The sequence below is a fragment of the Labeo rohita genome, chromosome 17 (genome assembly GCF_022985175.1).
Source record: "Labeo rohita strain BAU-BD-2019 chromosome 17, IGBB_LRoh.1.0, whole genome shotgun sequence".
NCBI classification, from domain to species: domain Eukaryota; kingdom Metazoa; phylum Chordata; class Actinopteri; order Cypriniformes; family Cyprinidae; genus Labeo; species Labeo rohita.
In genome coordinates this window covers 27,696,371-27,722,897 of record NC_066885.1, presented here as the reverse complement: position 1 = coordinate 27,722,897, position 26,527 = coordinate 27,696,371, and the positions used below count along the sequence as shown (strand labels likewise).

The following is a 26,527-nucleotide window of genomic DNA, read 5'->3' as shown; positions in this document are numbered from 1 at the left end:
GGGGTTGGTAATTTTTTTTTATTTTATTAATTTTTATTTATTTATTTTATTTTTCCCTGACAAGTCACGTCACGTAAAATGCTATGTGAAGAAATAAAATAACTGCTCATTAGACAGTACAGTATTTGTTTAATATACAGCTATATACATATGGACGAAAAGACCTTTTACTTTCAGTCAAAACTCCTAAAATGTAACAGATTTATTGCTTGATGTAGTTACAGTGACATGCAAACAGCACTTGTTCAAGAATTTGAGTGAATTCAAATGATTTAAGCAGGTTTTTTGAAAATGAAAATGAATATGAATATGAATAATTCAATGAAAGATTTTGTAAAAAAAAAATAAATAAAAAACTTATTTTAAAGTATCAAACAGTCAGCTTAATATATATGCTACAGTTAAAAGGTTTGGGACTCGTAAGATTTTTACTTATTTATTTTTATTTCCTGACAAGTCATTTTACAGTGTCAAGTGAAATGCTATGTGAAGCAATAAAATAACAGCTTATTAGACAGACAGCTAGACAGTACTGTATTAATAAATATGCTTTGAATTGCCCGCAAATTATCTAGTTAAAAAAAAATTAAGTTATTTTAAAGCATTAAAGCAGTCAGCCTAATATGTTGAAAAGTTTGGAGCTGGTAATATAAAAAAAGTTTATTTATTTATTTATTTATTTATTTATTTTCATCTGCTAACCAAGGCATTTGTTAGACCAAAACAGTAAATATTATAAAATATTATTAAAATTTAAAATAACTTAATATGTTGGAAAATTTAATTTATTCCTGTAATGCAAAGCTAAATTTTCAGCACCATTACTCCAGTCTTCAGTGCCACATGATCCTTCAGAAATCATTCTAATATGATGATTTGATGCTCAAGAAATGTTTCCTGTTATTATGTTGAAAATGGTTTTGCTGCCTAATCTTTTTGTGGGAACCTTCATATTTCTTCTCAGGATTTTTAAATAATGTAATGTTTTAAAAAACAATATTTATTTGAAATAAAGATTTTTTTTTTTGTAACAATTCTACTGTGACTTTTGGTTAAATGAATGCAGCTTTGAAGAATATTACTGTTATTATTAATGTTATTGTTGTTAAAAAACTTACTGACCCCAAGCTTTTGAATGGTAATGTATAAATTGATTTGATTTTGCAATAATAAATTAGGTCAGATAATAAAACTAAAACACTGTATTATTCATTTGTATTTAACCAAAGATTTTTGGGTGAAAGCGTGATGTGAGCTTCGTTGCTACTTCACTTGCACGATGCTGATGCTTGCAGTGTGAAACAGGCCTGACTCTGCATTCTAACAAGTCAGTTTTCAGGGTCAAGTGAAATGCTACGTAAAGCAATAAAATAGCGTATTAGCTTATTAGACAGTACAGGTTTTGTTATTTAATATACAGCTATGTGGAATTAAATTTGGAGCGATGAGCCCTTCTACTTACATGGAAGGGATTTATCACTTGGCACTTTATACACGCCTCATATGGTTGAGCTACAGCTTAATGCGGTCAGCTGTCTTAAACCTCATTATACTTTATCTTGCATGTGTCTCTCATTAGGCTGGCTGAAAAAGAGCTACAGAGAAAGAGTCTAGAAGATTCGCTTAATGCAGAGAGGAGCAGCAGCGCCGGCAAGGAGACAAAAATGCAGGCAAGTGTCACCACCGTCATCGCTCCAGCTCACACCAGTTAAGCTGAAGTGTGATTTCCGCTGTGTCGTGAACTCACGGCTCTCTCTGTCCTCTGCAGGCCATACACAATGAGAACCTGACATTGAAGACAGACCTCCAGAGTCTGCAGGCACAGATTTCTGAGCAGGTTAGACTTCAGTTGCTTTTCTATCCACTAATCCATTAATACACGTTTATGCTAATGCACGCCACTGTCGTGTCTTCTCTTTGCCCAGGCTGTATCTGTGGATCAACTTAAGCAAAGGTGAGTGCATTGAAATTGGTTAGAAATATAAACAAAATACATATTAAAAACCTGGCAAATACTGGTAACCCAATTATTTTCATATTATTGCAGATATAAAAAAAAAATGTCAGTATCAATAATACAGAAAATGTCCAGAAATGTATTATTAAAGTAACTTTTTGCCTACTGTTTTCATGGTATGGCCAGTATAATAAATCATTAACAATACTATTTAAAAGAAGCGTTATTGCAAAACAAATAGTAAATTAAACCCAAGAAAGTAAATTAAACTTGGACAATACTTACCAATTATATGGCCAGTATTAAAAATGGGTATCTATTATTTTTATTATATTATATTATATAAGCTTTAACATTATTATTACAAATGGATTTGCAACACATTATACATTTCTCAAATAAGTAAAAAAAAAAAAAAAAGTATGTATATATATATATATATATATATATATATATATATGTATGTATGTATGTATGTATGTATGTATGTGTGTGTGTGTGTGTGTGTGTGTGTGTGTGTGTGTGTGTGTGTGTGTGTGTGTGTGTGTGTGTGTGTGTGTGTGTGTGTGTGTGTGTGTAGAAGTTGTGAAATTAATAATATGAAAATATGTAGACACTTGTGAAATTAACAAGAGATTCCTTACACTGCCTTTTAAAAGGGTTTTTTTTTTTTTTTTTTTTTTCTTCATCAAAGTTGCATTTATTTGATCAAAAATGCACCCCCCAAAAAAAAAAAAAAAAAACAAAAAAACAGTAATATTATGAGATATTATCACAATTTAAAATAATAGATTTCTGTCTTAATATGCTTTTAAAATATATTTTATTTCTGCGTTGAAAGCTGAATCTTCATTAGCCATGGCACCAATCTTCAGTGTCACTCCACTTTTTTTTTTTTTTTTTTTTTTGAATGGCAGCGTATGTTGTTACAAAAGATTTTTATTTAAAATAAATACTGTTCATTTTAACTTTTTTATTCATCAAAAAAATCTGAAAAAAGTGTCAGAGGTTCCAAAAAAATATTAGGCAGCACAAATGTTATATTTTAAAGTGCATTAAAATAGAAAACCGCTATTTTAAATTGCAATAATATTTCACGATATTACAGCATTTTCTGTATTTTTGATCAAGTAAAAGCAGCCTTGATGGGCTTTAAAAACATTAAATATCTTATGGATCCAAAACTTTTAAACGGCAGTTGATGATTTAGAGCTATAATTTTGCATTTCTAAGTAACATTTGGAACTCGCTGGTACTCTTGAAAACTCACAGCCTTGCTTTGTGTGGAGAAAGGACTAATTTAAGTTCCTCCAACCAGTAATTTTTCAGTATAAATGCAGTGACTCATATTGTTTATTAAACATCCTTAATTAATGCCTGTTGTATTGTGTCGTTAGCCTTCAACAGCGTGATGAGAAAGTTAGAATGGTGGAGAGTTTGCTGGAGTCCAGCCTCATTCAGGTGGCCAATAAGGAAGACGAACTGAAGGTGAACAAGAAAATACAGTAATATTCGTAAACTAGCTAAAGCACCACAAATGCACTTCTAAGTGCAGTTAAATAATTGGTTTATATTTGCTGTGTTGAGTGCAACTTTTAGCATGTGTTAATTTCTTTTAACAGGCAGTCAAAAATGAGTATGATGGTTTGAAACAGCAACTGGAGGCAGTGCAGAAACAGAACACAGAACAGGTAGTGAGTACCACTACCACACACAGGCATTGTTTGTGTAGGAAAGAGAGAGTGCTATTGTGATTATTGCCTGCCGAAGCTGCCCACTCACATTCTTCCCGTTTCTTTCCACCACATTTTTCCAGACAATGTCAGAAAAGACACTAGAAGAGCTACAGCACAAGTAAGTTACAGAGTCACAACCAGGGCTGGAGCAGGGCCTATTTTCAGCCTGAGAGCTTGATGCTCCTCATGTGTTTCAACAAGAACAAATGGCATTCAGACTTCTTAAACAAATGTTCTGCAGTCAAACTTATGAATAGGCGCAGCTGAAAATACACCACATACAAATTAAGTCAATAAATGAAATTTAAATCAGATTGAAATACAGTAATGTAACACACATGCTTTTTCTGTGTGTGTGAAATATGGAAAGAAAGTCCAGGAGAGTCTGGGGATTTATATATGACATATAATATTTAAAAACCACCACAAAGAGATGTGTACCTGCAAGCAGATGCATACTTCTACCCAAAATCCCACTGTTTGCACGTGCACAGCTCTTCTTGGCCGGTCCAGTTTAAGAACGGCTCACTGATAATTCTTACAATTCTCCCAATGATCACTCCAGGCCTGGTCACAACTATGAATTAGAGTTTGTATAGTTATAGAATGTCATTTGTTATTGTTTGAAAACACACTTAGTATAAAAAGTGATTTTACAAAGGCAGAAACTGTTTCTTGAGTGTTTAAATATTTCAACTTTCTGATTTGATCAGGATTCAGGAGAAGGATGAAAAAATTCAATCAGTTGAGAAAAGTTTGCGGTCAGCGATGGACAAAGAATCAGAGATAAAGAAGGCAGTGGAGGTAAGTGTGTTCTGTTCGTCTGGACGATTCATTGCTCTATAGCAATCTGTGCTCATCCATTTGCATGATGTTTTAAAGGCTTATATGTATGTTTGTTCTTAGGATCTACAACAGCAGGTGGAGACTCTAAACACTGAACTTTCCCAGCTGAGAAGCAGAGAAACTCAGGAGTCAAACTCAGACGCTAAAATCCAGGAGCTTCATGCTCAGTATGTATCACTCCTGTCACATGACCTTTTGCTTGTCAATTATTACCAATGGAATAAATCAAGTAACATCTTCTTAAAATATTTTTCCATTTTTTTTTTTTTCCTATGGATTTTTGAAGTAAAATTGGTTTTATGAAAACTAATAAAATTGCAATGTTTTGTTGTAAATTGTACAAAGGCGTTTTAGTGGCATATGAAAAAAACAAAAAAATAATCAAGGTCTAACAAACATGTGGAATGCATTTCCTTCTCTATTAATGGTATGAAACAAATATTTGGATGATATTGAATGATATGGAAAAAAAATGACTGTGATTTTAATATTATGAGTTGCTCTTAAATTCAGTTCCATTAGTCAGGTCCTAAAATTAAGTTGCAGTTCTGAGAACATAATTTAAGTAATGTTTGAGAATATTACGTTTATAAAACCTTGTGTTGAAATTGCAATGTCAGTTCTAGCTTTTACCATATGTCATATTACATTATTTTTCTCTCATCTTTTGGCTGCAAATTGACACTGTGCAGTTATTATATTGCAAGAGATTTTTTTTTTGAGCTTCCCTGACAAAAACAATGCTGAGTTGTACAAATCAATAATGTGTATGTGTATATCGTAGGTTGACGGCCAAGGATCAGGATGTTGAGAGACTGCAGAGAGAACTGGAGAAGGAAATTCAGCAGCAGCAGCAGGTGAGAGAGCTAAGAAATTCATATCAGATGCTCTGAACAACTACAACGAACTATTAATGTAAAACATTAGATTTACTTCAGGTAAATGCATTGACATTTGTGACATTTCAATTTTTATTGTGCATTGATGTAATAATTTGTGTCTCTTTCTCAAAGCAAACTGTGTCAGCAGCTCACAGCCAGGAATTATTAACAGCGTAAGATTCATGTTTATTTGTGTGTTGATGATCTCAAACATGTTCCAGTATAAAGGCTATTATCACTCTGACATAATGCACTCATTCTGCTCTGTGTTTTTCCTCAGGCTGGCTGAGAAGGACAAGCGGGTATCTGAACTTCAGGAAGAGCTACTTGAGTTGAGGGATTCGGTGGAGCTTCATCGCAAGAAGAACAACGTAAGTTAAGCAAGGTTAAGTCGTGAGCAGCTCTCTTCCTGTAGAAAAGGGAGAAGCAGCCAAGCTTTAGCTTTTTTTTTTGTCTAATGCACTTGCTAATGAGCATGTAAAGCAGGTGACTTGAATTTGAATGGCAGCTCTATAGACTCTGCATCCCTGAACATTTGAAAAACACATTTCTTAAAAATGTTGGAAGTTTTAAGTGTTTTAATTTTAAATCAGATGCACTGAATTAAAAATACTTTCGAAAACTTTTAAGTTGTGTAATATTTACAATATTTAAAGGTACATTAAAGGAGAACTCCACTTCCAGAACAACAGTTTACAAATAATTTACTCACCCCTTTGTCGTCCAAGATGTTCATGTCTTTCTGTCTTCAGTCATAAAGAAATTATGGTTTTTGAGGAAAACATTTCAGGATTTTTCTCCATATAATGGACTTCAGTGGTGCCCTGAATTTGAACTTCCAAAATGTAGTTTAAATGCAGCTTCAAAGGGCTCTAAATGACCCCAGCTGAGGAAGAAGGGTCTTATCTAGTGAAACGATCTGTCATTTTTTTTAAAAATAAAAATTTGTATACTTTTTAAGCACAAAAGCTCATGTAGCACAGGCTCTGGGACGCGCGTCCACGATGCTACGAATTAGTGACAGGTTGTTCTTGAACGATTCGATCATTTTGAACAAATCTTTAATGTGACTCAGGACGAACGAGTCGTCTCGGGGAGTGATTCGTTCAGTCGCGCATGCACGACATCCTATTAGGTTCTGTACTTGAATTAATTCACCTGTTTCGAGTCTTTGGGTTTAGAGTCGTTCGGTCATCTTATGGGGCTGTCACGTGATAAACGAACGACTCAAACCCCAAAACTTGTCAGATAAGAGGTGAGGTGAGCTAATCATAGACTAAAGACCCAGGTAAACAATGAATTAATCTTTTCTGTTTCTTATAGCATTATAGTTCTGTCTTATTTGTAGTGTGATCAACGTTTGTGTAAGCAGTAGATGTGTTAGGGAAGTAACACGTAACATTTTAATTATATTTTGCTAAAATGAACGAAATGACTTGAAATTTAAACAAGCTGCATTTAAACTACATTTTGGAAGTTCAAAATCAGGGCGCCAATGAAGTCCATTATATGGAGAAAAGTCCTGAAAAACCATAATTTCTTCACGACTGAAGACAAAAAGACATGAACATCTTGGATGACAAGGGGGTGAATAAATTATTTGTGAATTGTTGTTCTGGAAGTGGACTTCTCCTTTAAAATGTACCGTATTTTTTCTTATCAATTGTTTTGACCTGGTGGCAGTTTTGACCTATATTTAGGTGTGACTTTTATCTGTTAAAAATATGATACACTCACATGAGATTGTAATGTCAGTAACTTAGAAAAAGCATTTTTTTTTAGTCTTTAGCCAAATTCTACTCATTTTATCTTGATAACCACACACTGACGTCCTGTACACATGTACATCCATAGTTATCAGTATTAAGTCTGAGATCACTGTAGCTTTGGCCGCACAAACAAAAAATGAAAGAAATTTTGTTTCTTGAGGAAAACATTTCAGGAATGTTCTCCATATAGTGGACTTCAATGGTGCCTGTGAGTTTGAACTTCCAAAATGTAGTTTAAATGCAGCTTCAAAGGGCTCTAAATGATCCCAGCTGAGGAAGAAGGGTCTTATCTAGCGAAACGAGAGGTTATTTTCTTAAAAAAAAAATAAAATAAATAAAGACAATTTATATACTTTTTAACCTCAAATGCTCATATTGTCTAGCTCTGCGATGCGTGTGTGAACTCTGTGTAATCCGGGTCAGTACAGTTAAAGTATGTCGAAAAACTGCCATCTCATTTTCTTCTTCAACTTCACAGTTATCCTACATCGCTGTTTTACGTTTTTTTTTTTTTTACAAAGTATGTTTGATCTTCTTTGCATGTTCACTTTGTAAACACTGGTTCGGTACTTCTTCAGCGATGTCGGATGATTTTGAACTTGGAGAAGAAAATGAGATGGGAGTTTTTCGACATACTTTAACTGTATTGACCCGGATTACACAAGAGTACGTATGTGCATCGCAGAGCTAGACAAGATGAGCATTTGAGGTTAAAAGTATTTAAATTGTCATTGTTTTTTAAAAAAATCGTTTCGCTAGATAAGACCCTACTTCCTCAGTTGGGATCATTTAGAGCCCTTTGAAGCTGCATTTAAACTGCATTTTGGATGTTCAAACTCATGGTCACCGTATCAGTCCATTATATGGAGAAAATTCCTGAAAAATTTTCCTCAAGAAACAATTTCTGTACGACTGAAAAAAGACATGAACATCTTGAATGACAAGGGGGTGTGTAAATCTGTAATTTTTCATTCTGGAAGTGAACTTCTCCTTTAAGAAATATAATTGTTTAACTTAAAAAAAAAAAAAAAAAATTGCATACAAAATTTCAAATCACAGCTGGTATGAAAGAAAGACATTGAGAAGGAAGTCAGTTTTGGTTCTCAACCAAGAGGCCTTAGTGGACTTCTAAGGGGGCGTCAATATGACATAATATGCTTTAAATTAAGAAAAGGGGTATTAAAATAGGCTTTAAAAATTCTAGATAATAGAAAATGATGGGGTCTTCAAATATTGTTGTGGACAGTAGAAGGCCTTTGAGTCAAAAAGGTTTAGATTTAGATGCTCTAGGAGCACATGTACATAAATTTTTATTTATTTATTTTAAGTATATTTTATGTATTTTAGAGTATTCGTTTATTTTAGGTATGCCATGATGTAATCTGTTGACATCTTGCATTTGTTCCGCAGCTATTTAGCTAAGCATTCTTCATGGTACTTTTTTTTTTTTCTTTTTTTTTTTTTTTTTGTTTTTTTTTCGATTTTTGAGTAGCAGGACAATTTTTGTCCTTGTTAGGGAATTTAGTCCCTATGAACATTTCTAAACTTTTTTTTCAGTTTATGAACATATTTTGTGAAACTTCAGTGTTGATGTAAAACAGTGGTACGTGGAAGTGGCCAGGTTGTGCTTTGGCAAAATGAATGGGACAATCATTTGTTTGGCAAGAGTGTAGGCTGAACTGAAAGTGGTGTTTCTCTGAAACTGACTAGGAGCTCCGGGAGAAAAACTGGAGCGCTATGGAGGCGCTGTCAGCCACCGAGACCATACTTCAGGGAAAACTCACCAAGAGCGCCAAGGTTCGCACCACAACTCCCAAACTACTTCACTCTAGAGTCAAATCAAAGCATCTTCAATAAGCCTCTGCCATTTATTGACCAGTGAAGTTCTCATTTCTTATTAACTTTCTCATTAATGGCTGCATACTCATTTCGTAACTCTGAACCACTCAACTGCATGCTACTAATGCACAGTGTTGAATGCTAAGAGCTGTAAAAAGCTGCAAACTTGCTTTGAAATTTGCTCAAAAATGTTGGCTGAATCTTGGCTGTTTGTTCTTAAATTCTCCTTTGTGTGTTTTTTAAGACTTATTTTAAACAAGACACCTGAAATGAGTGTGCAGCTATGTTTTTAGCCTTTTTTTTATTAGATTAGGAATCATTTCATGCCCATTGTGTCATTTGACCTACCCTGATTTCCTCTTTCTGAGCATGCTGATGACCACCTGATTTCCACTATTCAGTCGGCACCAATTTCAGTCTAAGCACAATCATTTCAAAGAACCATAATGTCATTAAAAAAGCAAACTGGGAAGAAAATGACCAAATCTGAAGGCACTCTGTTTATTAGTTTGATCCATCCTGTTTTTTTTCCCTTTCCCAGCACATTTTAAGGTCTCACCATCTCTCTCCTTCTGCCAGGTGTGTAGACCTGTTAGTAATCAGAAACTCCTGCCCCTTCATGGGGTCGAGCAGTCGTCTAAATGTAGCGAGGCATAACGGCGTAGAGTAACCAGTGACTCTATAAACAGTCATGAAGCTATAACTAACCCTGCTTCCATCATGAGTCATTCTGCTGTGGCTCGGCCCACTGTCACTAGTCGAATGGACGGCATGTACTGTCCAGTGTGTGGACATCTGCTCTCAGTTATCTCCAGCTGTACGAATCCCAGCCCTGCACCTGCTGGACAAACTCCGCATTTGCCAGATTTCTGTTATGTTCTTTTCTTACTCTTCTGTGGATCTGCTCAAGCTAAATGCGTTCCAAAAAGTACAAAGTGTTTTGTTTTGGCCTTTAAAGCAAATATGAAATCATCATCAGTACTTCTTATTTCAAAGAAATTCTAATCTTTAATCAAAAACTTGTATTTAAAGGGATGGTTCACCCTTATGTCGTTCCAAACCTGTAAGTCCTTCTTTCATCTTTAGAACACAAATTAAGATATTTTTGAAATCCAAAGGAAATCCATGAGCCGGCGTTCTGAAGTAGAACCTGGGTGCACTGCGCCTTGAATAAAAGTGGTTATTTTTGTTTTCTTTGCACACTATAAGTATTCTTATAGCTTTGTAACTTTACCTTCGAACCACTGATGTCACATGGACTTTTAACCTTTCTAGGCCTTGAATGTGTCAGTTGTGTTGCTGTCTGTGGATGGTCAAAAAGCTTTTGGATTTCATCAAAAATATCTTAATTTGTGTTCTGAAGATGAACAAAGGTCTTACGGTTTGGAGCGACATGAGTGAGTAATTAATGACAATTTTTATGTTTGGCTAAATTATCCTTTTAACATTGTTTTAGCACATTTTTATTTGATTTTGATGCATTCTGGGTTAATTCATCCAAAAATACAAGTTGTCATAATTTACTCTTGTCAACCTTTATGACTTTCTTTTGTGGAACATAAAAGATATTTTCAGAAATAGGCAGGTTAACCAACTGGTTAACGTATCTTTTTTGTTCTGCAGAAGAATGAACAACATGAGGGTAAATGCATTTTTGAGTAAACTTAACCTTGTAAATATCCTGTTTTACTTGACTGTACTTACAGTTGAGGTCAAAAGTGTCCATCCCCCTTTCAGAATCTGTGAAATGTTAATTATCTTACAAAAAACAAGAGGGATCATACAAATGCATTTTTTTTATTATTTAGTACTGACCTGAATATTTCACATAAAAGATGTTTACATATAGTCCACAAGAGAAAACAATAGTTGAATTTATAAAAAATGACCCTGTTCAAAAGTTTACATACACTTGATTCTTAATACTGTGTCTGAATGATCCACATCTGTGTTTTTTTGTTTAGTGATAGTTGTTTTGTTTGTCCTGAACAGTTAAACTGCCTGCTGTTCTTCAGAAAAATCCTTCGGGTCCCACAAATTATTTGGTTTTCCAGCACTTTTGTGTATTTGAACCCTTTCCAACAATTACTGTATGATTTTGAGATCCGTTTGTTCACACTGAGGACAACTGAGGGACTCATATGCAACTATTACAGAAGGTTCAAATACTCACTGATGCTCCAGAAGGAAATACAATGCATTAAAAGCTGGGGGATGAAAACTTTTGAACAGAATGGAGATATGTACATTTTTCGTATTTTGCCTAAATATCATATTTTTTTTTATTTAGTACTACCCTAGTAGAATCTACAGAAGATTTTACATGTTACCCAGAAGACAAAACAAGTTAAATTTACACTGATCTTCAAATTCAAAAAGTTTTCACCCTCCGGCTCTTAATGCATTGTGTTTCATTTTGGAGCATCAGTGAGTGTTTGAATCTTCTGTAATAGTTGCATATGAGTCCCTCAGTTGTCCTCAGTGTGAAAAGATGGATCTCAATATTATACAGTCATTGTTGGAAAGTGTACAAATACACAAAAATGCTGAAAACCCAAAGGATTTGTGGGACCTGAAGGACTTTTCTGAAGAACAGCAGGCAGTTTAACTGCTCAGGACAAACAAGGGACTCATGAACAAATATCACTAAACCAAAAAACACAGCCCTGGATAATTCATGTAACAACGTAGTATTAAGAATCAAGTGGATGTAAACTTTTGAGCAGGGTCATTTTTATAAATGTAACTACTGTGTACTATATGTAAATGTCTTTAATGTGAAATATCTTATTCAGGTCAGTACTAAATAAACAATATTTTTGTATTTTCCCTCTTATTTTGGTAAAATAATTAACATTTTGCAGGTTCTGAAAGAGGGTGTAAACTTTTGACCAACTATTATCTATCTAGTAAAATATCCCATTTCTTTGGAAATGCAGCACACTATTGACGTACATGTTTCAGGGTAATATGGTGACGCTAAAGGCTAATTTGTTTTCTTTGGAAATGTAGATAAAGGGTTTTTTTTTCCTTCTCTTTTGTCTTTTTATATGTTTTACAATTGTCTTAAAACAAATTATCTTTTGAATTACTCTGATTTAGTGCTGGGTTTTAGATGTTGTTTTCTTGTTTATATGTGTTGATAAGAAGTAAAAAAAAAAAAGTTTTGTGGTGGGAAAAACTTCACAGACCAATAATATTAACTTAACTCAGTCTTGGATTGGTGCTGAGTGTTATCCAGGACAAAACAGTTGTACATCTCATTTGTGTGCATATATGTGATAATGGTTACATCTGAGTGTATGACTAGTGAGAATAAATGAGATTTTAACACAGATTTTTATAGGTGAATCTGTCACAGTTTGGTGGGGAGCACCATTGGCTTTATACAGATTTGGGCATAGTTTTTGTGGTGTGGATTATGGAGTGGTTTTTAGCTGAACTATGAAGTGTAATTGGAGTTTTAAGCAGTTTGATTGGAGTGTTTGATCTGTGTTTTTCCACAGGAGCATCAGACGTTGCTGGAGTCAGCGGAGGCTGAATGCCGAGCATTGCTGCACAGACTCCTGCCGCACGTGCCACTGCCCACCAACCAGGTGCATTATACACACACAAACACACGTGCAAAAGTTGTGCAAGGAAAGCAGAGATAATTTTACCTCCCCATCCTAATACACTTAATCAGGATTCACATCTGTGCAGAAATGTACATTGCACTTACAGTGTATTTCATTGTCCAGTGCATGATTGCATAATCCTCTAATGTGCATTTATATTCTGATTATACAGAACCACCAGCAGTGGCTACAGAAGTTTGAGATGTCTGTGAGAGAGAGCTCGGCTAGAGAAGTGACTTCTGCTCCTGCCTCGGGAGCTGGAGATGCTCAGGTATAGATGCACTGTAAATCTTTGAGAGACCGTGTCTAATGAACAACTTCCAGCACTTCGTGAATCAAGTGGGTGCATAAACATTCAGATGTCAAGATTTCTGTTTTTTGTTGGGCAGGCTTTAGCAGAAAAGTTGAAGGAAGCTGAAGAGGCCCAGAAAGTTCTACAGAAAGACTGTGAGACGTACAAGAAAGTGCTAGCGGAGACGGTGAGCATCTGTCTGCAATTTAAAAAAACAAAAAAAAAAAACAAAATGTGTGACACCTGACAGTATGTTAGCAGTAGTGGGCTGAGGGTTGTGTAGTGATGTGGTTATTAAGGGGTTTTGTTGGTGTTGGATACACAGGAAGGAATCCTGCAGCGGCTACAGAGCAGCGTGGAGCAGGAGGAGACGCGTTGGAGGGAGAAGTTGGAGCAGTCACAGGTTGATCTCAGAGAGGTTGGTAAAAAACAAACACACTACATCAGCTTTCTTTGTATTTTTTTTATTTAGAACTGACCTGAATAAGACATTTCACATAAAAGATGTTTACATATAGTTCACGTAGGAAAAAAAAAAATAGTTGAGTTTATAAAAATGACCTTGTTTAAAAGTTTACATGCGTTTGATTCTTAATGCTGTGTTGTTACCTGTATGATCCACAGCTGTGGATCATTTTTGTTTAGTGATAGTTGTTCATGAGTCCCTTGGTTGCCTGCTGTTCTTCAGAAAAATCCTTCAGGTCCCACAGATTCTTTGTTTTGTTTTTTTTTTCAGCATTTTTGTGTATTTGAACCCTTTCCAACAATGACTGTGTGATTTTGAGATCCATCTTTTTACACTGAGGACAACTGAGGGACTCATATGCAACTATTACAGAAGGTTCAAAAACTCACTGACGCTCTAGAAGGAAACACAATGCATTAAAAGTAGGGGGTGAAAACTTTTGAACAGAATAAAGATGTGTGTTTTTCTTTTGCCTAAATATCTTTTTCTCTTTTTCATTTAATATTGCCGTTCAGAAGCTACAGAAGATAATTCTGATGCTTTCCAGAAGACAAAATAAGTTAAATTTACCTTGATCTTCAAAGTTTTCACCTCCAGCTCTTTATGCATTTTGTTAATAATATTAATAATGGTACAATATCTAATAGTAGTACAGTAAAAAAAAAAAAAAAAAATCACCTAGACACAACATGGTAATGACAATTTGGGTGAAAATTGCTTTTCAACTGCTTATTTGCTTAGTTTTTATGAATATACTAGTCATATTGCAAATTTTCTTTATGCATTTTTTTTTTTTGGAGCCTGCGACTTGGTGTGTCTGTAAAAGCCACCAAGTTAGGAGCCATTTACAACACGCTGTTTTCAGCCAAAAACAGAAACATTTTTAATGCGTTTTGCCTGTTTGTTTGCACGTTTCGTTTACAATGTCGTTTTAAGGACTGAAAATGCATATTTTCGAAAACTGGTTTCAAAGTGCATGTTTTTGAAAACACCATCGTTATCATTTCCATGTAAACACCCAATACGGGAATCTTTGAAAATGGTGGTGTCATGTGTGTGTGAAGTACGTATTAAGTACGTAGACATGCGCAGTATGTGTCCATTTTAAAGGCAAGCGCGAACAAACAGCGTGCCAACTACTGGCCTGGCATACGTAATACACCCTAATAGGACACATACATCAAAGAGACGTCTATTTGATGTCTGCATTTACATCTGGAAGACGTACTTTTTTTTTTTTTTTTTGAGTGTTTGCTCATCTGCAATATGTCTATAGGAAGTTTCCTATAAATAGACGTCTATTAGATGTCTTTAAGATGTTTCTGATTTAGAATGTATGTAAAACTGACATCTTGCAGATGTACGTGTGCTATCTGGGCAGCGTTTTTGTCAGTTTTCGTGGATGTGTAAACGTGAATCTTTTTGAAAATGCAAGGGAAAAACTTTTCAGTTTTTGACTACATCGTTGTCGTGTAAACGTAGCCTTAGACTAAATAAATAAAAATGTGTTTCTTTTGTGTTTAGATGACTCAGAGGGTAATTGCACTGGAACAGGAAGTGGACAGACTGAGCTCAGATGGAGATGTGGAGAGTGTGAGTTTGCTTTCAGTTTAAACCTGGTCTGTATATCAGCTCTGAAACACGGTTCAACTCACACCTCACATTTGACAAACAAAATAGCGCTGAGCTAAAGAGCATTCCTTTGAATACTGCTTTGCAATTTATATATTGTAGTTGAGACGAGAAAAACAGCACCTGGAGTCTGAACTGGAGCGAGCGGAGCGTGAGAGCGCAACCTATGTGTCAGAAGTCAGAGAGGTATGCACGAAACCTAACAACACTGCTGCATGTTTATACTTCTGCCTCTCATTCTTTTATGTTTTAGTTTGTTGCTTGTGGTTGTGTGTTGTTTTTAAAGTCTAACATTTTAGATTTTAGCAGCTAAACTAAAATCTGTTGAAGGGTTGGCATCTACTTATCTATCCTCAGTCCAAACTATCGCAGCTATCAGTGCTGAATGATTTTATGACATATTTGTGATCTTTCTTTGTCGAAAACTTTTATTGTCTGGACTGAGGATAGAACTGTCTTAAAGGAATGTTCTGGGTTTAATGCAGGTTAAGCTTTATGCTTTTACAGCACGCTGTCGATTACCAGAGAATGAAATTTAGACTTTCTTCAAAGTAGAGGGTTTAAACATGACGCAGTTACTTCCATTGTAAGGGAGTCAAAATTCTTTTCTGTGGTAATCAATAATGCTAAACTTGCCTGGAGGTTTCTCAGGGAACTTGTCCTACTTGTGTGAATCTCGTAAAATCATAACAAAGACCTAGAGCACATTCACCAAACCCAACTGCTGGAAGCGTGTTTGAAATGATATAGGAAGTCCCTTAGATTTACTGTCTTCAGACAGCTCCTCCAAAACCACCTGGTTAAGCCCCGCTCGTTTTTTTAAACATCTCAAACTTCATTTCAGCTCAAAGATCTCTTGACCGAGTTGCAAAGCAAACTCGACGGCTCGTACACAGAGGCCGTCAGACAGAATGAGGAGTTGAATTTGGTAAGACGTCCCCCTGGTTAAACTGAAGTAGCTTTCCCTTTCTCCTCTTGAGCTCACATGGGTTGGGGCGCTCGCTTCAAGGGCCTGGACTTACGGCAAGGGCTTGCTATCTGTTATCTCTAATTTTTAAACATTTATTTAGTTGTACATGCGAATTCATTTTCCAATTATGATACTGTCATGCTTTAGTGATGACAACATAATAAACTGCAATTGATTTTACAGTGTTCTTGATTTTTAAGTCCTGATCCTATGAAATTTTGGAGATGACAGATACACCTTGCCAAAGTTATGATCTGTCATCTAATACCTTACTCTGTTTACTCTGCGGTCACAGTTTAACTTACTGCCACCTTTGCTTAAAACTTGGAACTGCACTACACTACACTACTGTTCAAAAGTTTTGTATTTTTCTTTTTTTTTTTTTTTTTAAAAACTCGTTTGGCAAGAATGCATTAATTTGTAGGTATATTTGTAGCAATAGCCAACAATACATTGTATGGGTTAAAATTACTGATTTTTCTTTTATGCCAAAAATCATTAGGATATTAAGTACAAATCATGTTCCACAAAGATATTTTACAAATTTCCTACCATAAATATTTCAAAACTTTTGATTAGTAGTATGCATTGCTAAATACTTAATTTAGGAAACTTTAGATTAGATTAACTTTTTAGATTTTCTCAGTATTTTGATTTGTTTTTTTGTTTTTTTGCACCATTAGATTCCAGCTTTTCAGATAGTTGTATCTCGGCCAAATATTGCCCTATCCTAACAAACCATACAACAATCAAGAGTTTATTTATTCAGCAAATTAAAAAAATAATTACACAGAAGATAAGTAATGATGCTGAAAATTTAGCCTTGCATCACAGGAACTATTTAAAATGTACAAAATATTAAAATAAAAGACTTATTTTAAATTGTAATAATATATTTCTCAACATTAATATTTTACTGTGTTCTTCTTGATCAAATAAATGCAGCCTTGGTGAGCATAAGACACTAAAAATTAAAAACTTTAAACTTCTGAACAGTAGTGTGTGTTTTTTTTTTTTTTTGTATTATTATTTTTTTTTATTTTAGTGTAAAATGTTTGTCTTTTGGCTGTTCTTTAACCTTTTATTGTCTGAACTAGTGTCATATCCTCAATGTTTGTGTTTTGACCTTTAGACATCGCCTTCTTCACCCCTTTTGTGAAGGAAACTCAAATTTCCACAATTTAAATGTCCATTTCCATGCTTTTGAAGTAGCTATTATTGTATCCAAAACTTTACTGCAAAAATTTGTGTTAAAAAATAAAATGAGTTTTTTTTTTTTTTTATTTATTTTTTTTAAATATTTGGCACAGTTTACTGTATTCCTTAAATGGATAGTTGTATGCAAATTCTGTCATTATTTACTCATGTCGTTCCAGTCCTGTATGATTTTCTTTTTTCTTTGGAAGTCCAAAGGAGATGTTTAGCAGAGTGTCCAAGCTGCTCTCTTCCATACAATGACAGTAAATAGAGAGGGACCAGATGGTTTCCAGCTTTATATGCCAAACACAACAGCACTAAAATAGTCTGTTCTGTTCATTATTAAGTCACTATTTACCTGCCCTGTCCAAATACCCACACTTGTGGTCTTGGCCAATAGAGAGTGCGTACGCGACAGAGAAGTTAGTGCGAGAGACTGTCCCAGGTCTTAAAAACGCCAAAGCGCAGTGCTCTTAACACACACTTTGCACGTTTTATAGGTGCAAAGATGAGTATATTTATTTTGTATCACTTAATTAGAAGTCCCTCTGTAGTCAAAATTGTTATCCCTTAAAACTAATCTTTGATCAAAATGGCATATTTAAATGTTTTTTTTCTTGTGAAAATTTTCTCATGCCTTAAAACGGCTTGAATGTAGCTCTACCCCCCTTGCCTCATTTTACCGACTCGGACCTTTAAGTCTCGTTCAGCAAAACGAACGAATCTTTTTTCGAGGAATTTCGTTCATTTTAGCAAAATATAGCTAAAATGTTACGTGTTACTTCCCTAAAACATCTACTGCTTACACAAACGTTGATCACACTACAAACAAGACAAAACTATAATGCTATAAGAAACAGAAAAGATTAATTGATTGTTTACCTGGGTCTTGAGTCTATGATTAGCTCACCTCGCCTCTTATCTGACAAGTTTTTGGGTTTGAGTCGTTCGTTCATCACGTGACACCCTCATAAGATGAACGAATGACTCCACAAACCTGAAGACTCGAAACAGGTGAACTAATTCCAGTACAGAACCTAATGGGATGATGCGCATGCGCGACTGAACGAATCACTCTCCGAGACGACTCGTTCGTCCCGAGTCACATTAAAGATTAGTTCAAAATGGAAACGCGAAACACGGATAATAACTGATAAAAACTATCTTTTTACTAGCGGACAACTACAGTAGATGTCCCGCATTTCTGGGACAGCCTTTGGGAAACTACAGTTTTAAGGAGAAAATACTCAGCAATGGTGTTGATTAATGGACTGGCACATGGTTTGTCTAAAAGCATATTAAAAACACATAGACAAATAAACAACAAAAATCTTGATTTTCACTACAGGGGGACTTTAAATTGTATCATCTGTTATAGGGAGCAGACATTTAGACATTTTTTCAAATGCATGTATTGAAAATCAAAATAAAGCTTTTTAAAAACTTGGATTTTTACAACACTGTAATTGTGTCCCATCAGATAATGAAAAGTGTGGGTATTTGGACAGGGCAACTGAAAATCCTGACTGCTGCGTTCAACTTTTATTTCATGGAAAAGAGCAGCTTGGACATTCTGCTGTAAATGTCTCATTTTGTGTTCCACAGAAGAAAGTCAGTCATACAGGTTTTAAAAGACATTGAGGCGAGTACATGATTTGAATTTTTGGGTAAACTATCCGTTTAAGAGTCCCATCATTGCTGTGTCAGTAAACATTTGGTTTGGGTTTTTATTCAGCTTAAGACTCAGCTGACGGAGACGTTGTGTAAGCTTGAAACGGAGGAGAGCGAGCGACAGAAAGTGGCTGGAGACCTTTATAAGGTAAAGCTTGTGATGCAGGAGGATTTTTCTGTTAAACCATCCACATTTTTAAACACTTAAGTGATTAAAAGGCTTGTTTGCTATCAAGTTATTTTCTTCTAATTGTATGTTGTTTAACCCATTCAGGCCCAGCAGTCTCTGGAGTTGATTCAGGCAGAGATCATTAAAGAGGCAGGCCAAGCTGACCTGATAGAGACCAGCAGCCTCACACAAACGGTAAGACGTTTGCTAGCTTTTAAATGATAAAACAATAATTACAAAACGATATACTGTTCAGCATAAAGACAACAAATGCATTTTGCTTGTCAGATGTTAGTGGGCTATTGAGATAAACTACACCATTTAATAGGCTTTGGGGAAAAAAAAAAAAAAAAAAAAAAAAAAAACTTTTACTTTAAGAGAACTTAAAACAGTCTTCACATAACCTGTAAATTGTACATGCATAAACTATAAAATGAATATTTTTATTCACGCTACAGAAGGTAATCAGTGAGCAGAGCAGTGAGTGATTTCTCTTTTTCTTTTGTTCTTTGATTCACATCAATGACAGACTGCAGCAGGTTTCACTTTTAAAGCAGTGCTGTCCCTTTAAAACATGATGCACATGACACACATCTGATGCACTTCAGATTTCTCACAACTCTTCATAGTCATTTAGGACTTTTTAAAAACTCATTTAAGGCTGTTTACGAGTTTGCTCGCCAAAAACAGTCATTTTGACAAAACTTTTTTGTCTGTTGAAGTGTGCATGTGGTGGATACCTGTGTTCACACACAGCCCGCCAGTCCTGAATTAAGTTGCATCTCATTGTGCTTGATAGTGTGTTAGGCTACAGTAATGGAGGTCAAAGGATGCCAGGAAAAAATGCTGCATTAATTGTGTTAAATATTTTTAATACATTAAACCTGGAGAAAAAAATAATGCTACAGTTGACCCTTCGCAAAGCCGTGATACTCTCACACCACAAATCATGTTCTCACGCAGTGAAAATACATTGTGGAGCAAAGAGGAAACTGACAATGTGTTTACAGACAAGACAGAGCAGGCTACTTCTGGTATAAAATAAAGTCTTAGCTTTTAACTTATTTTTGTAAGAAATTCAAACAATAAATACCATTTTGTGACTCTATAATGTGTTGTGACAGATCAGTGTAATGCCTTATTAGATCAATCGACACAGGAACTGATTTTTCTTTACTTAAAGGGGTCATCGGATGCAAAGTTCACTTTTACATGTTGTTTGAACATTAATGTGTGTTGACAGTGTATGTACAAATTTACCCTATAATGATAAAAATCCATGCAGTGGTTTTTAATGAATCTGTAAAAATAATATCCGCTTTTTCAAATCGAGCATTCTCAGATGGCGACACACCGACAGAGGCTGCTCCCACGATACTTGATTGACATGAGCGTCTTACCTCAGACCCGCCTTAAATCAGCTGTAACAGTCCGACCTCCATTGTTTTGATGCCGGAGCAGGGATGTAAGTTAGATAAGAATATCTCTGACTGAGTGATTGAGGTGTTGTGTTGCTGAATGCAATAATGAACGTAGTGGTCGTCATTTACTCCCGACATCTGAGCTGCTGAAGATGCAGTGGATTACGTTTGTTTGTGAAGAGAATGCGCCTCCCGATCTACATAAATGCGTCTATGTTCGCGCAAATCATTTGTGATCCAGCTTCACCTACAGCAGAAGAGAGTAAAAGGGTTTTTAATGAACTTCTGCGATCACCTTTCCTAATAACGTGCTAGTTGGCAAGTTTTGCGGCTAAATGTAACTAAAGTAAACAATCTCTCAAAGCACAGCTCGTCACTCCACAGAGAGAAGAGAGGGGCGGGGTGAGAAGAGCTCATTTGCATTTAAAGGAACAATCCCTCAGAATGGGTTGATTTTTGCAGAGCTCATTTTGACAAGGTAAAAAGGGTGTTGTTTTATACTACCATTGAGAATTTTTACCCAAAGTATATTATAGACTTTTCATTAAGACCCTAAAGAATCATATCAACTTGTGGAAAATGGGCATCCGATGACCCCTTTAAAGCATGAAAAAAAAAAAATGTGAATGAACATCAGTATATATTTTATTTCAGCCACGGAACGTCAGTACACACAGTATTTCAAGTTTGTTTACCGAAGTTAATCTACTCTCCTGTCTGATTTGTTTGTTGGACAGAATGGCGGATTCGGCATTATGGTTGGTCAGATCGCCTGTCAATAAAGCTGTTTACGAATGGTCAATTAACGCATTGTTATGAGCACTCTAAATCACTGTCAGTGACTGGCTAAACTGTACATTTGATGATAATGACATTTCAACAAGTTTATTCCACAATGGCAGAGAAAAGCGAACTGTATTGTACAGGGTTTTTACAGCAAACTACAAAGAAAACCATAAACACATTTTGTGTAACAAAAAAAAGTTGCAAGGCAACATTTCTCATTTTACTAAAATATCTAAAACTACAACTGAAATGAATATTAATAAAATCTGTAGGCTATATAAAAAGTATAAATACAATATATAATACAGTTATACACACTATGCAACTATAACAAATAAAAACAGGAATGAAAATTTTTATGAAAATATAAAAATATGAATACAAATTCTAAAAGTATCCAAATAATACTAAAATAAGACTGCAAGTGTGGTCATTGGGTTTAGTCTTTGGAAAATTGTGACATCTTAAAAATATCCTCCTGACTTCTGCAATCTCTTGACTCATGTTCTTAGGAGGAGATTGACCGTAAGGAGAAGATGACTGCAGGGTTGAATCAGACAGTACAGGAACTACAGGAACTACTTCAGTCTGTCAACAGACAGCTTACCAAGGGAAACGAAAGGGTAGGATCCCCTTTTTGTCTTTTAAACCAGCGTTTAGTCCAAGTCCTCGTGCCCCCTCCCGCTCTACATATTTTGCATGTCTTTCTTAGTTAACACACCTGATTTAGATAACCAGCTCGTTAGAAGAGAGCTACGTGAATGAACTGTTCCGACTGACATGATCCCTACAGTGTTCAATGCTCCCTACTCCCCTGGGCGCACGCTTCACTACAAGTAGTAAACCAAACTGTGCGTCTGTGCCATTCATTAACACAAAGACATGCAGAATTCATATTTAAACAGTTGTTTTACAACATATTTAGTCCATATCGCGATTTGATGTAAGTGTACTGAACTACTTTTGATTAATTCATCCAAGCTTTGACAAATTTTGTGACATTCTGCATTTAATGTAAGTTCCGTTTTTATGATTGGATTGTGCGATTCCCTCTGCGTTTTCCGCATCGTGGAAATCATAGGGCCCTATTTAAGAGCTGCCACTACTGAACGTGACGTGGATGTGACGTGTATGCTTGTAGTTTTATTCGCACTTTAATATGAAATGATACAGACTTTTATGCAAATTTGTGCATGCAACTGAAGCGGGTGTGCTACGAGCACAGTAAAACGGCTGACAGGACAGGTAAATTAGTTTTACTGACATATGGCCTGACACAATCTCATCTGACTGCAGTTCACTGTTGTTCTACTGAAGCTCCCTCATGATCTGTACCGTTCCCGTTCTCGTTTGACTAGCGCCTGGTGCTAAGACGAAATGGAGTGTGCATCTGAAAAGTCTACCATTTGATGTGGTCAAAAAATAAGCTCTGTGACTAAATAAGCACACTTCTTGTCAAGAAAAAGAGACAGAAGCAGTTGTGAGTGGGGTGGCCAAACCTACCCCTCCCCTGCGTTTAAAGAAGTTCACTTCCAGAAAAAAAATTTACAGATAATGTACTCACCCCCTTGTCATCCAAGATGTTCATGTCTTTCTTCAGTCATAAAGAAATTGTTTTTTGAGAAAAACATTTGAGGATTTTTCTCCATATAATGGATTTCTATGGTGCCCTGAAATTGAACTTCCAAAATGTAGTTTAAATGTGGTCTCAAACGATCCCAAATGCGGTTGTAAATGATCCCAGCCAAGAAAGAAGGGTCTTATCTAGCGAAACGATTGGTTATTTTTATAAAAAATAGTAGTTTATATGCTTTTTAATGTCAAACGCTTGTCTCGCTCTGCCTTAACGTTTTTCCGGTTCATGACAGTTAGGGTATGTCAAAAAACTCCCATCTAATGTTCTCCCTCAACTTCAAAATCATCCTATATCGCTGTTTTACCTTTTTTGTTAAGGGTGCTTGATGATCTTTGCATGTTCACTTTGCAAAGACTGTGTCGGTACTTCTGCAGTGATGTAGGATGATTTTGAAATGATTTTTGAAGTTGAGGGAGAAAATACGATTGTTTTTTGACATACCCTAACTGTCTTGAACCAGAATACACAGAGTTCAGGGAGAGAAAGACGAGACGAGAGTTGTATTTTTTAAATGAAAATCATTTTGCTAGATAAGACCCTTCTTCCTCGGATCATTTGAAGCTGCATTTAAACTGCATTTTGGAAGTTCAAACTCGGGGCACCATAGAAGTCCACTATATGGAGATCCTGAAATGTTTTCCTCAAAAAACATAATCTCTTTAGCCTAAAGAAAGAAAGGCATGAACATCTTGGATGACAAGGGGGTGAGTACATTATATGTAAATTTTTGTTCTGGAAGTGGATTTCTTTAAGATTTTTAACACTGTTAAACTGGAAAAATGTAAGATCATTAAGCGTTTTGTGCATTCTTTTGGCCACTGTATTTGCTAATGTTGGTTCCCAATTATGGTAAACAAGTGTCTTGTTCTCCTTTTCAGGATGATGGAGATAAATTATACTCTAATTATAAACTGTAAAGAGAGTGGAAGAGGTTCTCATAAAGCCACATGACGTCATACCAGAATCACCCACCGTCAGATTCCAGCCCTGTTTACTGCACCTGATCTACCATGTGATCTCCAGTTCAACCAATCCACAATCCTGCACACTCCATACTGGGGTCTCGTTCTCCCAGAAGGACCCTGACGACGTGCACTCAGTGACCCGGATCCTTTCTAACGCTGTGTCGACTCTTCTACCGTGGCATTCCTCATTATTCAGTAGACGTACAGAGCAAAGGCATCCGATAGACGAGATGGTTAGACTCGTTGGCGTTTCGTTTGACCCTTTTTCAGTCCAAATACTTTGAATACTACTTTTTGTTAGCTCTCTTTGACCAGAGAGGTTTTTATCCTTTCGTATAAAGGATCCTTTCGTCGAGGATATTTGTGTTGTTTTAAGAATTAAAATAACTGTTAGGATCTACTGACACGCACTGTGTTTTCAGCTCTTGTCTTGAAACCCTTAAACTCAGAGGCACATGCAGGAGATCCGTTTTAAACCAATAAATGCTTTTCCTGACTAATTATGCTCAATTAATTTTTGTTTTCCTGGGGGCCTGTTGTAATAAGGGACATATTATGGTATCATGGGTAAAAGACGGGTTAAATCTGTGCTAAACACCACTGCAAGCAATTCTTTAAGTGCTGCTCAGACAGAGGCATCCTCCTCATCTGTTATTATCACACTCTATACTGTTGCTAATTTCATTAACACTGAGATTTCATTTTTTGTAAAACAGGTGACCGGTAATAAAAGGGATGCTTGATTAAAAATGCAGTCTGGCCTTCATTCATTCATTCATTCATTCATTCATTCATTCATTTATTTATTTATTTATTTATTTTTATTGCCGTGCCTTTTTCTTTTTTTATTTATTTATTATGGTGACATTGAGTCCTATCTTGTGGACCAATTCATTTTTCAAAGCTATTTGAAAAATGGGAAATAATATGAGAGGCTGTGTTGCACGCAGGCATAGTTGCCTGGCACAGTATTAACAGGCCACAGTTTTAGGAGGAAAAAAACTTGTTTTTAAAAATAACATCACTTACACATTTGGCTGATATGAGTATTTATGATTCATTCATATGATTCATTTATGATCTATGACTAATTTGAACTACGCTGCATTTATTTATCATGCTTTATAATAATTCAAGTCTTGAGATTTATTTTAGCTTCTATAATAAAAAAATAAAAATAAATAAAAAATCTAAATAATTCTACATGATAAAACGTTTTTTATTTTATTGTTAGAAAGAAGTCTCTCACCAATGCTGCAATTATTTTATTTTATTGCTGGAAAGAGGTTTTTTATTCTCACTGAGCTGCAATTATTTTATTTTATTATATTTTATTTTATTGTTGGAAAGAAGTCTCTTATTCTCACCAAGCTGCAACTATTTTATTAAATTTTTTTTAATTTATTTTATTTAATTTATTTATTTATTTTTTGGAAAGAAGTCTCTTATTCTCACCAAGGCTGCAATTATTTTATTTTATTTTATTGTTGGAAAGACGTCTCTTATTCTCACCAAGGCTGCAATTGTTTTATTTTATTTTATTTTATTTTAATGTTGGAAAGAAGTTTCTTATTCTCACCAAGCTGCAATTATTTTATTTAATTATTTTATTTTATTTTTTTTTTTTGGGAAAGAAGTCTCTTATTCTCACCAAGGCTGCAATTTTTTTTATTTTATTTTATTTTATTGTTGGAAAGAAGTCTCTTATTCTCACTAAGGCTGCAATTGTTTTATTTTATTTTATTTTATTTTATTTTATTTTATTTTATTTTATTTTATTTTATTTTATTTTATTTTATTTTTTTTTTGGAAAGAAGTCTCTTATTCTTACCAAGGCTGCAATTGTTTTATTTTATTTTATTGTTGGAAAGAAGTCTCTTATTCTCACCAAGCTGCAATTATTTTATTTTATTTTATTTTATTGTTGGAAAGAAGTCTCTTATTCTTACCAAGGCTGCAATTGTTTTATTTTATTTTATTGTTGGAAAGAAGTCTCTTATTCTCACCAAGCTGCAATTATTTTATTTAATTTTTGATTTATTTTATTTTATTGTTGGAAAGAAGTCTCTTATTCTCACAAAGGCTGCAATTGTTTTGTTTCATTTTTATTTTATTTTATTGTTGGAAAGAACTCTCTTATTCTCACCAAGCTGCAATTATTTTATTTTATTATATTTTATTTTATTGTTGGAAAGAAGTCTCTTATTCTCACCAAGGCTGCAATTGTTTTTTATTTTTTTTGTTTTATTTTATTTTATTTATTTATTTAAATTTATTTTTCGCATCACAATGCTGATTAATGTTTTGGTGGAAGCTGATTTTTGTGAGCTGGTTTAAAGTTCAAAAGGACACCATTTTTATAACAATTTAAAACTCTGTACTGTCGCATAATGCATCCTTATTGAATAAAAGTATTAATGTAAAATTCTCTTACTGACCACCCACTACAAAAAAAAAAAAAAAAAAAAACTTTGAAGACTAGGCAATATATTTATTTGTAAACATGTAGTTCTGAATGGGATGTTTCAATCTGAGGTTTGTATAAATGAGATTTGATAAGTTTTAATTTCTCTAGTTATAGTATTCAGAAAGTGAGTATGTAGTGTGTCGTTCACTACAGCAGGGGGCAGTCATTTAATGAATGTCTTACTAGCAGTCATCTGGATTGTAATCTAAA

The 26,527-nt window shown here is 34.9% G+C and overlaps 1 protein-coding gene across 1 annotated transcript in view; it reads left to right on the top strand.

Annotated features, from left to right (window-relative positions):
* ktn1 (kinectin 1) overlaps positions 1 to 24,604 on the top strand; it is a 47,220-nt gene extending 22,616 nt beyond the window's left edge. The window contains 23 exon segments of the mRNA XM_051132719.1: positions 1,580 to 1,670; positions 1,769 to 1,837; positions 1,926 to 1,954; positions 3,355 to 3,445; positions 3,580 to 3,648; positions 3,774 to 3,811; positions 4,407 to 4,497; positions 4,600 to 4,706; positions 5,324 to 5,396; positions 5,553 to 5,593; positions 5,701 to 5,791; positions 8,900 to 8,986; positions 12,535 to 12,624; positions 12,818 to 12,916; positions 13,035 to 13,124; positions 13,263 to 13,355; positions 14,928 to 14,996; positions 15,138 to 15,221; positions 15,880 to 15,963; positions 18,938 to 19,021; positions 19,148 to 19,237; positions 21,762 to 21,872; positions 23,764 to 24,604. Of these exon segments, the coding sequence (XP_050988676.1) occupies positions 1,580 to 1,670; positions 1,769 to 1,837; positions 1,926 to 1,954; positions 3,355 to 3,445; positions 3,580 to 3,648; positions 3,774 to 3,811; positions 4,407 to 4,497; positions 4,600 to 4,706; positions 5,324 to 5,396; positions 5,553 to 5,593; positions 5,701 to 5,791; positions 8,900 to 8,986; positions 12,535 to 12,624; positions 12,818 to 12,916; positions 13,035 to 13,124; positions 13,263 to 13,355; positions 14,928 to 14,996; positions 15,138 to 15,221; positions 15,880 to 15,963; positions 18,938 to 19,021; positions 19,148 to 19,237; positions 21,762 to 21,872; positions 23,764 to 23,802 (1,810 nt within the window). The 3' untranslated portion in view covers positions 23,803 to 24,604.
* Positions 24,605 to 26,527: the final 1,923 nt, after the last annotated feature.